The sequence below is a fragment of the Martes martes genome (genome assembly GCF_963455335.1).
Source record: "Martes martes genome assembly, chromosome: 13".
Taxonomy (NCBI): Eukaryota; Metazoa; Chordata; class Mammalia; order Carnivora; family Mustelidae; genus Martes; species Martes martes.
The window spans coordinates 35,094,716-35,110,516 of NC_137901.1; the positions used below are offsets into that span (position 1 = coordinate 35,094,716).

The following is a 15,801-nucleotide window of genomic DNA, read 5'->3' on the forward strand; positions in this document are numbered from 1 at the left end:
CCCCTTAAGCAAGTCACTTTGCCTCTTTGAACGTTAATTGTGTAAAATGAGAAAAGTGGATCAGAAGGTGCTTAAGGTTCCTTTCAGGCTGAAAATCCTGTGTTTCTCGAATTCTGCATCTGTATATATATAAATATAGCACCCCCAGAGGCCAAAAGCATTAGCAGCACAAAGAGAATATAATAAACCCCAACGAGGAAGACGCACTCACACGTGTGTCCCCGACAAACACGTGCACGCACACACTGACACACATGTGTGCGCACCACAGGAGGGTGGGTGCTCGGTGGTGCCCGTCCGTGGGGAGGGTGGCTCCAGGCGTGGAAACATTTCACATAGAACTTGTCGCACCGGTTTGCGGTCACACCTCTCCTACCTACCAGGAAAGGCTAAATCTCTACTAACCTGAATATTTGACAAATGAATCATTTTCGATTGTCAAGCTTCCTAAGTAGCTCAGGATTTACTCTCCCAATGATCAAAACTGGTTTTAAAAGCAACCCCGGAGGGAGGTATTTGGGTTTTTTGTATTAGAAATGTTTTAAGCCAGCTCGGCGGAACCTGACTTCACTGTAGGTTCTGAGGGCCCTGGCTGTCGTGCTGCTCTGCCAATACACAGCGGCACTCGGTCTCTGGGCTGGGCTCACAGACTGACGGACTGCGGCTGTAGGGCCATCCTCCAGTGCCCCCGGGCAGCCTGGGGCTACTACCCAGAGGGGTGAAAGGAGAGTGGGCTCAGGCAGAAAGATGAATTTACATGAATTTCATCAATTCTTTCCCTGTCCATTCTACCCTTCCGAGATAGGGGAGAATTCCAGAAGCTCTCTGGTTGACATCTGAGGTCAGAAACACAGAAGGAGGGGCACCTGGGTGGCTCAATGGGTTAAAGCCTCTGCCTTCGGCTCAGGTCATGATCCCAGGGTCCTAGGATCAAGCCCCTAGTCAGGCTCTCTGCTCGGCGGGGAGCCTGCTTCCTCCTCTCTCTGCCTGCCTCTGCCTGCTTGTGATTTCTGTCTGTCAAACAAATAAATAAAATCTTAAAAAAAAAAAAAAACACAGAAGGAGAAGGAGGCAGGTGGGTTTTTTAGGAGGACCTGAGATTCAGACTCCCTGTGACCCTGATGTCAGCTGGGGCCTCAAGGGCAGCGAAGCCTGCCAACTCCCACTCTGGGGTTCCCAGGGTGGGGAATCACGGCAGGCAGACCCCAGGGAGCCCATTAAAGCCCTAGATGACAGCCCAAGGACAACCCCAGGCTCCCTTCTCCCCACAAGGGGTACAAGCTCCCCTCGCTTCAGCTGGAGGTGAGATGGGGAGAAAAGCCTCCCCAAAGATGGAGGATTTGCCCACACAAGGCTGCATTACCCTGAAAAGAGACTGAGTGGCCTTTACCAAGCATGCTTGAAATCTTTCTGTCCCCTTGGCACAAGAAAGACAGGGCCTGGGGGCAGGAGAGTAAAATGGCAGAGAAAATTAAGACCATGGTATGCTTGCCCCTCTCAGTGTTAAGTCACCAAATACCACAGCAGGTGGCGGCTGGCATGTCTGGTTCTGGCCGCCCTCCTCACCTGCCCTGTCCCTGCCTGAGCATCCCTTCGCAGCCGCTCCTGAGAGGTCTCAGCCGGGGACTGACAACCAGCTGGCAGGGGCATTTCCAGTCTGTGAGTCAGGGCAGGGCTGGGAGCGGCCACAGAGAGGCAGCACGGCTGTGGGCACAGGGATGGGGGGAGGGTCCCTGCACCAGGGTGGCTGGATGAAGGTCAAGACAGAAGGCCTGCTGCATCCCTCTGAACCGATGGCTCTACGGGGGCACAGGAGAGGAAGCCTGGGTGCTTCCTGAGGCGCCACACAGCCCTCATAGCAGTTCACTGGCTGGCCAGCCTCAGACTTAGCCTGTGAGATCTGGGGGACCAGAGAAGGCCTCAGGCTACCCAAAAACTGCCTCCCAACAGTTCTTCTTGCTGAGAATCTGTTTCCCAGACAAAGCATTGAAATATGCAAGCGGGTGTGAGGAACATTCAGGCAAAGGGTAAGGGAGCCTGGACGGGGAACGGAAGTGTCCCTGAGCAAGTCTGGGGAGGAAGATTCAGCCCAGGGCCTAGGCAGATGGGTGGACTCGACAAAGACTGAGCCACAGGCCTTCCTGTCCTCCTCCACTGACAGACAGAGCCCAGTGCACCTGCCAGGGGCACAGCAGCCAGGCAGGCTCTCTGGACACAAGGGCCATCAAAGACTTTCAGCTTTCAGGCCCTGGGTCCCTCCACCCTGGCAGTCAGGAGACTCCTGAGTCTACTCGCCCCAGGCCCCGCCAGGCCACACAGCCCATTGTCACCACTGTGCTCTTGAGCCTAGAGACGCCCGCGCACACGCACACATGCTCGCCGACCGACCCACAGACACACATCAGGATGGCTGGCACTCAGGATAAAGGTCCTCACTTAAGGTCTGGACACCTTCTTTTGTCCCTCTGGTCATTTAATTAATAGATTCAGAACCAAGTGCAAATACAAACGTGCTCAGACTCTGCCATCTCCCAATGGCAGCAAGGGCCCTTGCAGGTCCTTCGTGGCCTAGGGATCGACATTTGTCACCGCCGTCAGCATCGCAGTCACCTCGACCGGGGCCAGCTGGAGCCAGAGAGATAATGCAAATGTTTACTGTACAGATGGGTGAAGACCTTGTCAGGAGCTCTAGGAGGGAGGCTCGGGAGAGTATGAGGCCAGGTGGGGAAGGGGAGACTCGGCTGTGTCCAATCTGCCCACAGCAGTGCTCTGTGAATCCATGTGGCAGAGGAGGGGCAGACCAGCAACTCGTGATGAGCCCTCCCAGGACGGAGGGTACCTGCTGCAACTCCAGGGCAGCGCGTGTTCTGAGTGCTGGGGACCAGTGCTACCGCTGTGGTGGAGATGACTTTCTGGAGGAGCAGGCACCCAGCAGAGCCACCGTAGCAGGGTCGGGCTTGCGATGAACAGAAAGCCGACCACGGCACCGCATGAGGACTCAGTGAGCTGTGCAATCAGCCAACCTGATTTGGAATTTTGTTCTGTCCCTACCTGGCTGTGTGATCCCAGGAAAGATACCTAACCTCTCTGATCTTAGGTAGCCTGGCGTGTAAAAAGCCAAGGCCTTCATTATAAGGGTGCAGGAGAAGGAACTGAGTCTGTAAAGGGGTTGGGTTGTAGGAAGCAGCCAGGAGTGTCAGGTAAGGGTAGACAAGGTCGCAGATGCTGACATGAGACAGTGCTTGCATGGGGGCAGAGGGGATGGAGGAGGCAGCCCGGAGAGCCAGGTCCCAGGAAAGCGGGGCACCCAGGCTGGGTGAGGCTGTGGCGGGAATGGGCTGCCTCCGAGGCCCCGTCTCTGAAGAAGATGTAGTTGGAGAGGCGGCAGCCCTGCCAAACAGGTTGTCAGTCTGGCCCTTCAGGGGCTTCCTTCCCATTGGCCATGACTCTGACAGGGAAATCAGCAGGCTGGCGGTGCGGGCCTGGGCAGCGCAGCAGACAAGGCCCTGGGGACAGCTTAAGTGGACAATAATTGCAGGTTATTATATACCGGGCTGCAGCCAAAAGCCAGGCAGCTATTAAGTGTGATTGGGAGAAATAATCAGGAGGAGGAGGATGGATGTGAGAACTAGGCGGTTCTTTCTGTTCTCGGGGCTACTCTGAGGCCGGGACTGTGCAGAGGCAGGAACAGGGCGGGTGGGGAAAGGAACACATCGACAACATCAACACACTGCCCTCCGGGAAGCCATTCCAACCCTGCCTCTGATCCCCCCACTTCCCAAAAGGTGTACAGAGCCCGGATTACCATCCCCATCTCATAAATCAGAGAATGAGGTCCAGAGAGGGGACGCAGGTGACTCAGGGGCACACAAGTCTTGCCTGAGTCCCATCAGAGCCTGGATGAGGGCCCTCTCTTGCTTGACGGCCACAGAAGTGCCACCTGACATGAAACCCTGTCACCCTGACCCTGCTCGCAGAAGTCGAGCAGGAATCATCTCAGAACTGGGACTGGACCCGGTCACAGAGACCTGAAGTGGGCATAGATCTCACAGCATGGATGCCAGCTCACAGGTCAGGACAAGGGCCAGGGACAGGGAGGTGAAGGGGAGGCAAGTTTTTCACAAGAGGATTGCCTATTTCTTAGAGACTTATACATTCATTGGGGGCCTCTTTGGCTTCAAAAAAGAATTTGATGTCTATTGAGGATACCAAGAGGGGTTACATGACATGTCCAAGGTGGGACAGTGATGCTGTCGATAACAAGGCCTGTGTGATGGTGCTGGAGAGGGGCCTGTCCACCACAGCCCGGATCTGTCTATTAGAGAAGACCTTGCCCAGCTGACCCCTAGTCTGCCTTCTGCCTCCAGGCCAGTGTTTGCAATTCAATCCCTGCCAGCCAGAGTTTCCCATTTCACCAGGATGAGAAGTGGTTCCTCTCTTTCTGGGCAAAGGATGGCATGAAATTGAGCCCCAAGGGGTGATACCGCCCTCCAACAGGGATCACACATCCCCATCCTCCTTCCTCCCACTTCTCAGCTTCTCTAAGCCCATGACTCATTTTAGAAATAAGAATGACCACTCTCATCCCAGAAGCACGAATCCCATCGGCATCTTCAAGGAGGTACCCAGAGACCTCCATGATCTCCCACTGGCATGATTTTATAGAGACAGCCCTCCCCTAATGGAGACAGCGATAGAGACCAATGACAGAATACATATGGTGGGTGACTGGTAGACCAACCCCTGATTCTTACCAACACAACACGTCGGTGGATAACCAGAAGAGTCAGGCACGAGGCTCAGGGCCATCCTCAGTTTCTAACAGTCTGCCCCTCCCTGCCGGGATTGCCTCTCCCCAGCCAGGCCTCCCCAGCCCTGGTCTGGAAATGACCCTGCTCTGGGTCACATGAGAGAGAAACCTGGCGCAGGGAGGGATCAATTACATTGTGACTCAGCGAGAGGGCACAGAGCCAGAGAATGAGTCACAGAGTTTGCCCACCCTTCCCCTTCCCAGGAAGGGGGTGGGGGTGGGGGGGCGTCACGCAGACCTATGTGGGAGCCTCCATGTGTCTGGGCAGGCAGGTGTACGAGTACAGGCTCCCCAACAATGTAGAGAAGGTATTAGGTCCTCGCTACCGTGAGGGGCCCTTTCTAAATCTGAACGCAGGTGAGCACCACTGAGTGGCCATGTTGAGAAAAAGTCTTGGGGCCCCTCCCTGACATGGGCTCTCTCCTCAAAACGCTTTCACACAGCATGGCACCCACAAACAGAGACTTAGATTCCTCTCCCCTCAACACAGGACCACTGAGGAGAAACCTAAACTGCCCTCTTCCTTAGAAAATTCTCCATGTTGTGGTAACTGGGTGGCTCAGTGGGTTAAGACTCTGCCTTCGGCTCAGGTCATGACCCCAGGGTCCTGGGATTGAGCCCCATGTCGGGAAACCTGCTTCTCCCTCTCCCTCTTCCACTCCCCCTGCGTGTGTTCCCTCTCTCACTGTGTCTCTCTCTGTCAAATAAATAAATAAAATCTTTAAAGAGAGAGAGAAAGAAAGAAAGAAAATTCTCCATGTCCTGTTACACATATTTTAAATGCTATTTTCTGCTACAGTTTATCTTTATACCTGGAAAGGAGATACTTTGTTTACTTGGGAATGAACACACTCTTAATAATCATAGCCAACATTTACTGGGCGCCTATTATGTGGCAGGCACTAAGTATTACCTCTTTCAATAATTTATTATCTCTCCACGACAGTCATATGCATTGTTATTATGCCCATGTCTCAGATGAGGAAACTGAGCCTTGGAAATCATGACTTACATTGCTGGTAAGTAAAGATCTGGCTGGTTTAAAGCTCAAACTCTTCCTATCAACGTTGCATGCAGCTATGCACCTATGTACAAACAGTACAGCAACTTAAGTCTCATATACATATTTTAAAGCATTAAATGCCCAGACTGTATTTCTTTAAATTTTACTCTTCAAGCAAAATGTATATTAATGTGTCTATTTAGTAAGAGACCAGAATTTATATATATGTCTATGTATGTATGTGTGTATATATATATGTATGTGTATATATATATATATATATATATACACACACACACACACAACTTTGCATAAACACTTCAAACTTATTAAAAGAAGGCGACCATCTGGAAATTATTTGGGGAAGGGAGTGGTTCTTAAAAAACGGTGGCATCTTCTTTAAATGTTACTAATGGCAGCAAACCTTCATCCTTTGAATATAGAAATGATCTTTGGGAAATTGGGCCCAATACAGTGCCCCTCCAGTTTGGCACGTGTGTGTGTGTGTGTGTTGGGGTGATTTCTCCCTTCTCAGCCATGCTCCATAAATACCCAGGTGAATTTTCTGTCCCAGACTTGTGCCCCTGATTACACTCTCCCCTGTTATCCTCAGCAACTGGTCAGCCTATGGGCAGTGAGTCCCCGCTGTGCGCCTCCCCTGTGAGCCGGCCCTGCTGTGAGCCTCCCGGACCCCCACAGCCACCCGCCAGCCCTGGAACAAAAGCCTACATCCTTCTGTGGCCTTCAGGGCCCACTCTGACTGCCCACGTGTCCTCTCCATCCTCATCACCAGCTTCTCCTCCCCTCTTCCTGGCGGACCTAGATGCAGGCCCCTCGCCATGCTCTTGTCAGTACCCTGCTGCTGGGTAGGGGTACAGGGGGGGTCCACCCAGGTGGGTGAGTCTGAGCCCCCTCCCCCATAACAACCCTGAGAATATCCGCCGGGTCTAACTGTCCTGCAGGCTCAGCTTGCAGAGCCCCTACCCAGCCAGGGTCCTCCTGTACCACCAAGCCACCTCACTCCATCATGTCCCCTGCACAGCCTGTGGACGCTGAGTCTTAACCCCAACACTATCTGAAGGACTTGGCGTGGTGGGGGTGTGGCCGGCTGCAGGGGGAAAATTAATATTTAGAAGCCCTGTTTTCAACCACATTATCAGAGAAATCATGGCCACGAGAAAGTGACATTTATCCACAGCATTGTGTGTGTGATAAATACAACTTACTATTCCAGTTTCTAAAGTGAGCCCAGTGTCTGAAAACCTCAGGGCTCATGTACAATAAATTAACATAATTAAAAACTAATTAGTAAAACATCACAATTAAAAGGACTTGCTGCGGCAATACCTCTCAGGTAAGAAGAGGCTGCGGAGCGCCCGCAGCCAGCGCTTAGGGGAGGCCCGAAGAAGAGGCCGTGATGCGGGCCTCGCCCTGGGGGAAGGCTTCCGGTCCCCAGGAGCACGGGGAGAAACTGCCCTGTGGCCAGTGCGAACACCCATGAAGGGTCGAAGCAGGGTGGGGGGGGGGGCAGCGGGAGGGGCCGCCCCACCTCCTCCGTCTGCTGTGGGAGGAGCTTCAGCAGCCGCTCAGACCCAAAGAGGGCCTCCGGGAGGGATGTCCCAAGGTCCTGGCTGGGCTGACATTGATCCAAGCACTTCACCTAGTACAAGCAGGATTTAATCCCCACGACAACTCTATGAAGTAGGTTCTATTCCTCTTCCTCTTTTACAAATGAGGAAACTGAGCCACAAAGAGATTAAATTACCTGCCCAAGGTCACAGAGCTAGGACTCGGGGGAGGCAGGATGTGAAGCCAAGGAATCTGGCTCTGCCAGCTTTCCCTAAATGCAGCCGTAAGCACCTGCTCCCTCCGACTGAGGGCTGCCTGGCCAGGGCTCCTTTGGAAAACATGTGAGTTCTTTGGGAAAGAGGAGTAAAGTCCTAACCCTTCAGTGAAACAAGTTAATTGTATCTACACTTCGGTGTGGCCCGTTTTGACCCTCAGTGCCTGCTCTCCCCTGAATTTTTTACTTGAGACCGTGAGTCAGCCTCACAGACACGGTGCTGTCTCACCTTCTTGGATGTGATGTGAGGAAAGAAAGGTGAGTGGAAGAGAGGACCAGGGTCTCAATTTTATGGAGGAGAAAGCGGAGCCCAGGAAAGCAATGACTGGGGTCCCTCCTGTCCTCCCACCCACATGCAGGATGTCTGGGCTACAGGACTCCAGATCCCTTTATCCTGCTTCTTGGGCTGCCTTTCCATTTCCCCCTGCCCTCAGCAAAAGTCAGGCAAAGCCCCGGTTGGCACAGAAGCCTAGAACAGGAGCGTGTTCCCATGTGAAGAACAGGGCACATCCATGCGGACCAAAGGCCTAGAGACTCCCCAAAACGACTCTCACCCACTCTTGCCCAGAGCCCAGAAGCCCCCATAAGACCACGGCCACATGTCCCTGGGATTCAACCAGCAAGGGAGGGAGCCCAGAGGCCCCTCTCTTGCCAGCCCTGGCATTTTCTGAGCTGGAGGAGGCAACCCACGCCCTTCTGGGGAGTCTCTGGGTTTCCCAAAACACATGGCGTCCTAATTCCACTCTCTTCCCCTTCCATGTGCCATGCTTGTTTCCCTGGCCAGGTCTGTTGTTGGCCAGGGACAGGACAAGGGAGCCCTTCAATTGTCTTCTCTTGCTGGCAGGAGGCTGCTAATGTTAACTGAGAGAAAGTAGGGACAGTTTTCCTCTTCCTTCCCACCTCCATTAGTGCTTCTTATATCACTAAACATTCCCAAATTATTCAAGGACACAGAAGTCCTAAACCTGTGGAGAAGACCAGAAACAGACTTCTGAGGCTGCTTTCAAAGGCACATCTTCTCACCCCACCTACTTCCACATAGGAGCCCCCTCTAGAAGCTTCTATCTTTTCACCATCACTCAGGGCCCACTGCACATACCAGACCTGGCAACTCCACCCGCTGTCTCAACCTCCCTCCTCCCTCCCTAAGCAGACCTCCTCTTCCTGCAGGGCCAGATCAGAGTTCTGTCCACCACGGAGCCTTCCCAGGGTGCCGCTGCTCAGCTTCTCCGGGGTCCCATGACACACATCACCAGCACCTCCCGCTCTGCCCCTCAGTGGGCTTACACACTTGTGTGGTTGCTCCTCTCTGAGTCAACCTCTTTCCCCAAACCAGGCAGCAGCTCCCCGCAGAGGGCAAGTGGGGTTCTCTGTCTACAGCCTCCCCTCATTGCCCTCTGCAGGTCTGGGCAGAGCAGTCCCTCCACAGGGTCTCTTGACTGGTGCTCCGCTCTCCAGTCTCCGTTTAGAGAACCTCAGGCAAACAGAACGCAGCTCTGTGTTCAGCTTGTTCTGAACATAGACTTGGAGAACCAGCTGCCTCTTGCCCTCCTAGCCTTCAGGCCAGGCCATCACCCAGCTCTCCGGCCACCACCTTCTGCCCCCTGCCTTCACAAGAGACCCTCCTTCCTCAAGGCGGCTGCCCCCCATCACAGATTATCCCACACAACTTGGTTGGTTCTGTTTTCTCACGTGTGGAACTCCTCAGGCCTGGAAGACTAACCCTCTGTTGCTGTTCTGGGGATCCTCGGTCGGTATGACTTTGGTCTCTCTAACTAGAGAGTGGGTTCTTCGCAGGCCTGCCCTTTCTCTGCTGCTTCCAGTGGGAGACTGGAAGGTCTGGCTGAATGCAAAAATCACTGGGTGCTGATGCCTTGAGCCCAGCTGTATGGCCTTGGGAGCCACACTGCTGTGTGGGTGTTCTCATCCTGGGCTCTGAACTCCTGGGTATCTGCCTGGGTCCCTGCAGCTCCCCATCTTTAGGGTCCAGATGAATGAATACAGCATCGCCTCCCACCCCAAAGTCAGATTAGCCATAGGTGTCTAGAAACTCCATCCTGAGCACCTACTGTGTGCTCATGTCTACCAAGATTGCCTGGAGAGAGGGAGGAGGGGCCAGATACCAGGTTCCTGCCCTCCACCCTCCAGCAGTTCACAATCTAGATGGAGAGAGAAGATTCACAGGCAGGACAGCCACAGCAGGCCTTGGTGCATGGGGCCATGGCCAGGGCTGCACAATGTGGTTCAGTGGGTGCCAGAGGGGAGGAGAGTGATGGTGGCTCCAGGGAAGGGAAGCTGAACACAAGGAGGGCTTCCTCCTCCCTTGAGGGGGAGGAGCAGAGGGAAGCCAGGAGCAGGAGGCAATGGTAAGGCCTGGAAAACTACACCATCTGAGCGCCGAGCCCCACTGCACAGGGCTTCCTGACATCCCCAGAGATGAATCAGCAACAAAAATGTAAACCCCAAACACAGAGAGCAAATGAGAAGCGATTGTTCCCAGCTCCCACTTCCATTTGCCAGCCTTCTCCCTTTCAGTGGAGGGAATCATTGTGGCCAAGAAGTGGCACTTGAAGAAAAAGTTTGAAATCTGTTTAAATGTCACAGTGAGTAATACTTTGCCCCCATCTTTCCCTAGTTACATTTCTCTTTGATGATCTAAGGTTAAAAAAGAAACAAAAAAACAAACAAACAAACAAACAAACAAAAACATTAGCTTAAGTCTTTCTAGAATATCAGGGCAAGGATACCAATGAGGAAACCTAACCACGTTCCTTACTGTTATCTCTAGGGTCCTGTTCCTTTATTACATTAGTTGGAGACACCTGTCTGTGCTGTTTTATCCCCAATACTCTGCTGTGCCAAAGCAGTAGGAGCCTAAGAGATTCAAGCTCTGCGCCTTTAAGAGATCAATGCCTTGGCCGGGCTGCTTCTGCCGCTGTTTACACAGGGTAGCTCAGTTATATGGGGCCTGGTGTCCTGGTTGCCTGGCCCCAGCAATGTGGGGACTGATGGGGCATTTCAGCACATAGGGGTCAGAAAGCCGAGCCTTGAGGCCCATATTACCCCCCCTAAGGAGAGACAGTCCAAATCCAAAATAAGCCATCCTCAGGTGGGAGAGAGGGGAGGGTGAGGTACCCTCCCTAGGGAAGAAGGAGCTCTCCACAGCTTTGGGGCCACATGTGGAGAGACACTGGGAGAAGGCTGCAGTGTCCTGCCCAGGGGCAGAGGTGCTGTCCTGGAGGGAGCCGAGCCCGGGCATCTGGAATAACCAGATGCCCCCTTCCATTAACAACTCCACTCTCCCACTCACTCCTACCCAGGGACTGCTTTTATTTATGTATTGGCTATTATTATTAATAATAATATGAATAATGAAACACCTGTGAATAATTTACTGGGACGGGGCGGGGCTGGGGTGGGGGCAGGAAGAAGTGGAAGATAAACCACAGCTGCCCTCCCCTGTGCAGGCTCCCCCTTTCCCAGCCCTGGACCCCAGCTCACTTCCCCCTCTTCCCCCAGACCTAGCTGGGGCTTTAAGGACTTGGGGGGCAGGGGGAGAGAGACCTCAAGTAGGAATTAGTCTCCTCCACTCCTGTTAGGGCAGAAAATAGATCCCACTCCATTGTGAGAACCTAGGAGGTAACCGCCAGCACCACAAGATGATGTTAGAGGAGATATTTTGGACAAAGATATTGGCGTCTGCTGATGTGCCCTGAGGGAAAGGGGAGGAGGAGGTCTCAGCCTGGTACACACACACACACACACACACACACACAGGCAGAGTGTGGATACAAACAGGGTCTATGTACACATCCTCACCACATCACACAAGGACCCACAGTCCTGAGGAGACATAGGCACACACCTCCAAACCCCCAGCTCAAGCCCTCCGTGTGCCTACCAGGGGCCATGCCTGCCTCCCTAGTACAGCACTTCACAGGCACACCGAGCGCACTGCTACACTGCGGAGAGGCTCTATGTGTGAGTTTCTGTTCGATTCCATCAACGTGTGCGATTCTTAGGCCATCATATAACACTGGATACTGTTAAGCCCAGAACCGAGTTATGAATCAACTATACTTACACACGATTCCAACAAGAAAAGACAGGAGAATCTTAAAATGAAAGGATGAAGTTCCACAGTTCTCAGAATTGTACTTGCTGTTTGGTCACTCGCCCTGGATCCTCAGGGAGAGGTGTCCCAGGTGGGCTCGGGGCCTGGGGCTGCGAACCTCGGGCCCTCCTCGGGCCTCCTCCTGGCGCTGGAGAGCTCCGCGTTGTGGTTGTACCAAACGGGCTTGGTCTCGGTTTTCAGGCGGATGGGGTCTCATTTCTTTAAATAAAATTTTAAACGTACTGTCTAATAGCGTCATGTAATCCGAGGGCAAGAAAAGAGAGACCCAGAACACCCGAAGGGGGCCGGAGGGGGTCCGGACAGGGTCAGGCCAGCAGCTCTGCCCCCGCAACTCGCGGGGGAGCGGGCGCGTTATTTTAATTTGCCCGGCTTCTGAAGCCGTGGAGAAGAGGCTGCCCTGGAAAAGCAAATGTGGGAGAGGATGAGGGGCAGGTAAATATCATTAAAATGAAAATCTGCTCTCCCAACCCAAGTTCACCACCAGCATTCGCCCCCAGAGGCGGGGCTGCTTGAACCCGGCTCCCGCGCCGGCCACTCCCTCTCCCGCGCAGCCGAGGTTTTGGCCCCTGCGGGCCCGGTGGGGAACCCAGCAAAGTCGGGCTGGGCTACCGGACCCTCGGCTCCAGCCCGCAGACGCGACTCCCAGCCTCGCACTTCTGGAGAGGGAGGCGCTGCCCACGAAACCCGCGGGGACAGCGCACGCCGCGCGAGTCTGGGTCCGGTCGCAGCCCGGATAGCGATTCGGGGGGGTTATTTCTTTGATAGTGGATTAAGAAAAAAATTTCAATTTGAACCAGTAAAGCAGACGAGGGCAAAATTAAGCCGGTCCCTCGCTCTGGCTCACCGACCCGGCACGGCATCCAGAGCCTGTCTCCTTCCACGGCGGGCGAGCGGGCCGAGGCGCCCGGCTCCTACCTTCCTCCCGCCAGCCGCCTGCCGGACCAGCCGCCGCGCTTCGGGGCCGGGGGAGGCCGTCCGGGACGGAAACACCCACCTCCAGCCTTCCAGGCGGGCTGGGACGAGGGTCGGGCCCCGAATCTCTACGCCCCGTCCCCCCAGCGAGGCCCAACTGCTCCCCAGCCCGGACCTCCCAGGTGGCTCGGGTGGCGGTAGATGCCGTGCGGGAAGGCGAAGATTTGGGACCGCTCTGGCAGGTTGGGGACTCGAGGAGGAAAAAAGCAGAGAGACACGGAGAGAAAGAGCGCGCGCGAGAGAGCTCTTGTCCATAGATTTATCCACATAATATATATTTATGTAGCTTTTTTTCTCTCGACACTGATCAATGCGCACTCGGATCGCTGGGCGGACTCCCTCCAAGCCGACTCGCTTTTTCTAGTCTAAATAAATAAATAAAGGGAACCAGATGGGAGAAAAAAGCGCCCATTCCACCTCCGCCGCCGCCTTCGCCGCCGCCCCGCCCGCCATCCCTGCCTTTGCTTCGCCCGCCTGGCGCCCTAATAGAGCGCAGCTCGGTGGATAACGCTCCCCCCACCCCGACATACCCACACGAAAATGAAAATCAATGTTTTAAAAATACAAAAAGTTGCACCTGCTGCTATTACAAAAGGAACCCCCAAAAGGCAAAGAAGAGGCCAGCAGCCCCGTTCCTAATGGGCACCCGCTCTCCGCGGCCGCCGGGCCCGGAATCTCAGCGCCTCCCGAAGAGCCATGCGCCTGGCGCTATTTATAGCCGGGGGCTGTCTCGGACTGTACCACCACCGCTCGCCGGGGCCGCCGACGGGGGAGGCGCGGCGGGGCCGGCGCCGCCCCACGCCGTCCTGCTCCCGGCCGCCGCCCGCCGCCGCGCGGGAGCCCCCCCTTCCGTCTCGCCCTCTCCGGGCCCGGTGCCCCCCTCCTCCGCGCGCGCTCACTCGCCTCCCCCACCCCTGGTCTGACTGGGAACTTGAACCGGTCCAGCCTGTTTAAACGGAAAGGACAGAGATCCTGTCTGTTCAATATATTAAAAAAAAAAAAAAAAGGAAAGAAAGAAAGAAAGAAAGAAAAGAAAAGAAAAAAGAAAGAAAAAAGGGGAAAAAAGGAAAAGAAAGAAAAGGAAAAAAATTAAAAAAGGAAAGGGGGGAAAAAAAGAAAAAAATCAGATCAGGCCGAAAAAGAGAGAGAGAGAGAGAAAGAGAGAGGGAGAGAGAGAGGAGAGAGGGAGGGAGAGAGAGAGCGGGGAGAGGAGAGAGAGAGCGCGAGCGCGAGCGAGCGAGAGAAGAGAGGAGAAAGAGAGAGAGCAGAGAGCGAGAGGAGAGCGAGGTGTAGAGAAACCGAGGGGGAGAGAACCCGAGTGTGTGTATGCGTGTGCGTGTGTGAGCGCGAGCGAGCTTGCGAGGGAGAAGAGCGAGAGAGTGCGAGCGAGAAAGAATAAAAGGAAAGAAGATTTTCTCTATGTATATAAAGATGGCCACGTTAGCAAACGGACAGGCTGACAACGCGAGCCTCAGTACCAACGGGCTCGGCAGCAGCCCGGGCAGCGCCGGGCACATGAACGGATTAAGCCACAGCCCGGGGAACCCGTCGACCATTCCCATGAAGGACCACGATGCCATCAAGCTGTTCATTGGGCAGATCCCCCGCAACCTGGATGAGAAGGACCTCAAGCCCCTCTTCGAGGAGTTCGGCAAGATCTACGAGCTTACGGTTCTGAAGGACAGGTTCACAGGCATGCACAAAGGTGAGTGCACCTTTCCCTCCCAACTTTGCCGGGGAGAAGGAGCGGGCGGGCCGGCCAGCCGGCCGGCGACGGACTAGCGGGAGACGGCGCGAGAGGGAGCCTCGGGCGGACGCCGAGGAGGGAGGCGCTCGGGCAGCAGAGACCAGGACTGGGGTGCGTGGGGAGCTGTTCGCTGGGGCAAAGCTGGGTTTTGGGCGAGGAGCTGATAGAAGCGGTGCGGTGGGGAGAGCAGCGGAAGCAGAATATGGAGAGAAAGAGAGAGAGGATCGAGGGGAACGGGGCTTGGATTTTTGGGCGCAGCGACTTGAAAGATTGGGACGAGGACCGCTGCACCGGCCAAGCCCGGGACGCTGAGCAGACTGGCGGGCGCTCAGCGGGCCGGGGACCGAGGGTGCTGTCCATCGCCGTGGTGCTGAAAATATTAAGAGGAGATGATCTCCTCCTTCTCCGCTCGGGGCCAGAGTAGCAGGAGCGCAGCCGTCTAAAAAGAAGAGAGGTGACAAATTCAGAGAGATATTTTTATTTTGCTATCAATTTAACAGTAAACTCTCCCTGTCGAGCTATGTGCCTCAATAATCCGGTTGTGGTGTGAGTGGTGGGGGAGGGGGTGTTTGATGTTTGAAGGAAGGAGGGACAAAACCTAAGGCAAGATTTAGCAAGGAACCAGCCATCCCCTGGGTGGAGTGGGGGGTCGGGGAAACCTGAATGATGAGCTTTTGGGGAAAAAATCTGTGTGTGCAAGATTTTTAGGCTACACCTTTTGAAGGGTGTAGCCTAAATTATCCCAAACTCACCAGGCAGAGAGGTTTATAGTACATTATTGCTCTCCCTTGAAGCAATCATTGCTAGTGAGTGCTTGGGGGAGGGGGACACAGAATAATCAAAGAATTAAAACCCAGCAACTTTTTAGGAAAGTGGTCATGAGAATTGTCTGCAGCCTGCCTGTTTTCTCCTTGTTTTATTATCTTTAAGGCAGATCCCCAAACGTGTTCAGTTGTAGAACGTGTGTGGGTGGCTGGTGGGTGACGAAATTAGCCCAGTGCTCCGCTCCCTAACAGTAATGTATAGGATGTGCAGTGGGGATTAATCCAGGCTGGAGCTGTGTGGGCAAGTTAAATGCTTTCTGAGAGAGATTGATCGTCAGGCAGGGAAGGAGCACCGGGCTAAGGAAGTTGTAAGGGATGTGTATGGACGTTCCGTTTTTAATAAACAGTAGTGTGGAGAGCCACTGAAGATGCTGTGTTAGAGCTGGTGGTTTTAAAGACGAAAACACACACACGCACACGCACACCCACCCACACAGAGAGAGCAGCCTCATCCTTGGCCACAAATG

The 15,801-nt window shown here is 54.2% G+C and overlaps 1 protein-coding gene across 27 annotated transcripts in view; it reads left to right on the forward strand.

Moving 5' to 3' along the window:
* Nucleotides 1-14,182: 14,182 nt before the first annotated feature.
* The window catches only part of CELF4 (CUGBP Elav-like family member 4), a gene marked incomplete at both ends in the record, with an annotated part of 288,183 nt that continues 286,564 nt past the window's right edge, over nucleotides 14,183-15,801 (forward strand). For all 27 annotated transcript variants that reach the window (XM_080821766.1, XM_080821758.1, XM_080821767.1 and 24 more), the window contains one exon: nucleotides 14,183-14,468. In XM_080821766.1, coding sequence (XP_080677892.1) covers nucleotides 14,183-14,468 — 286 coding nt within the window. The remainder of the gene's footprint in view (nucleotides 14,469-15,801) is intronic.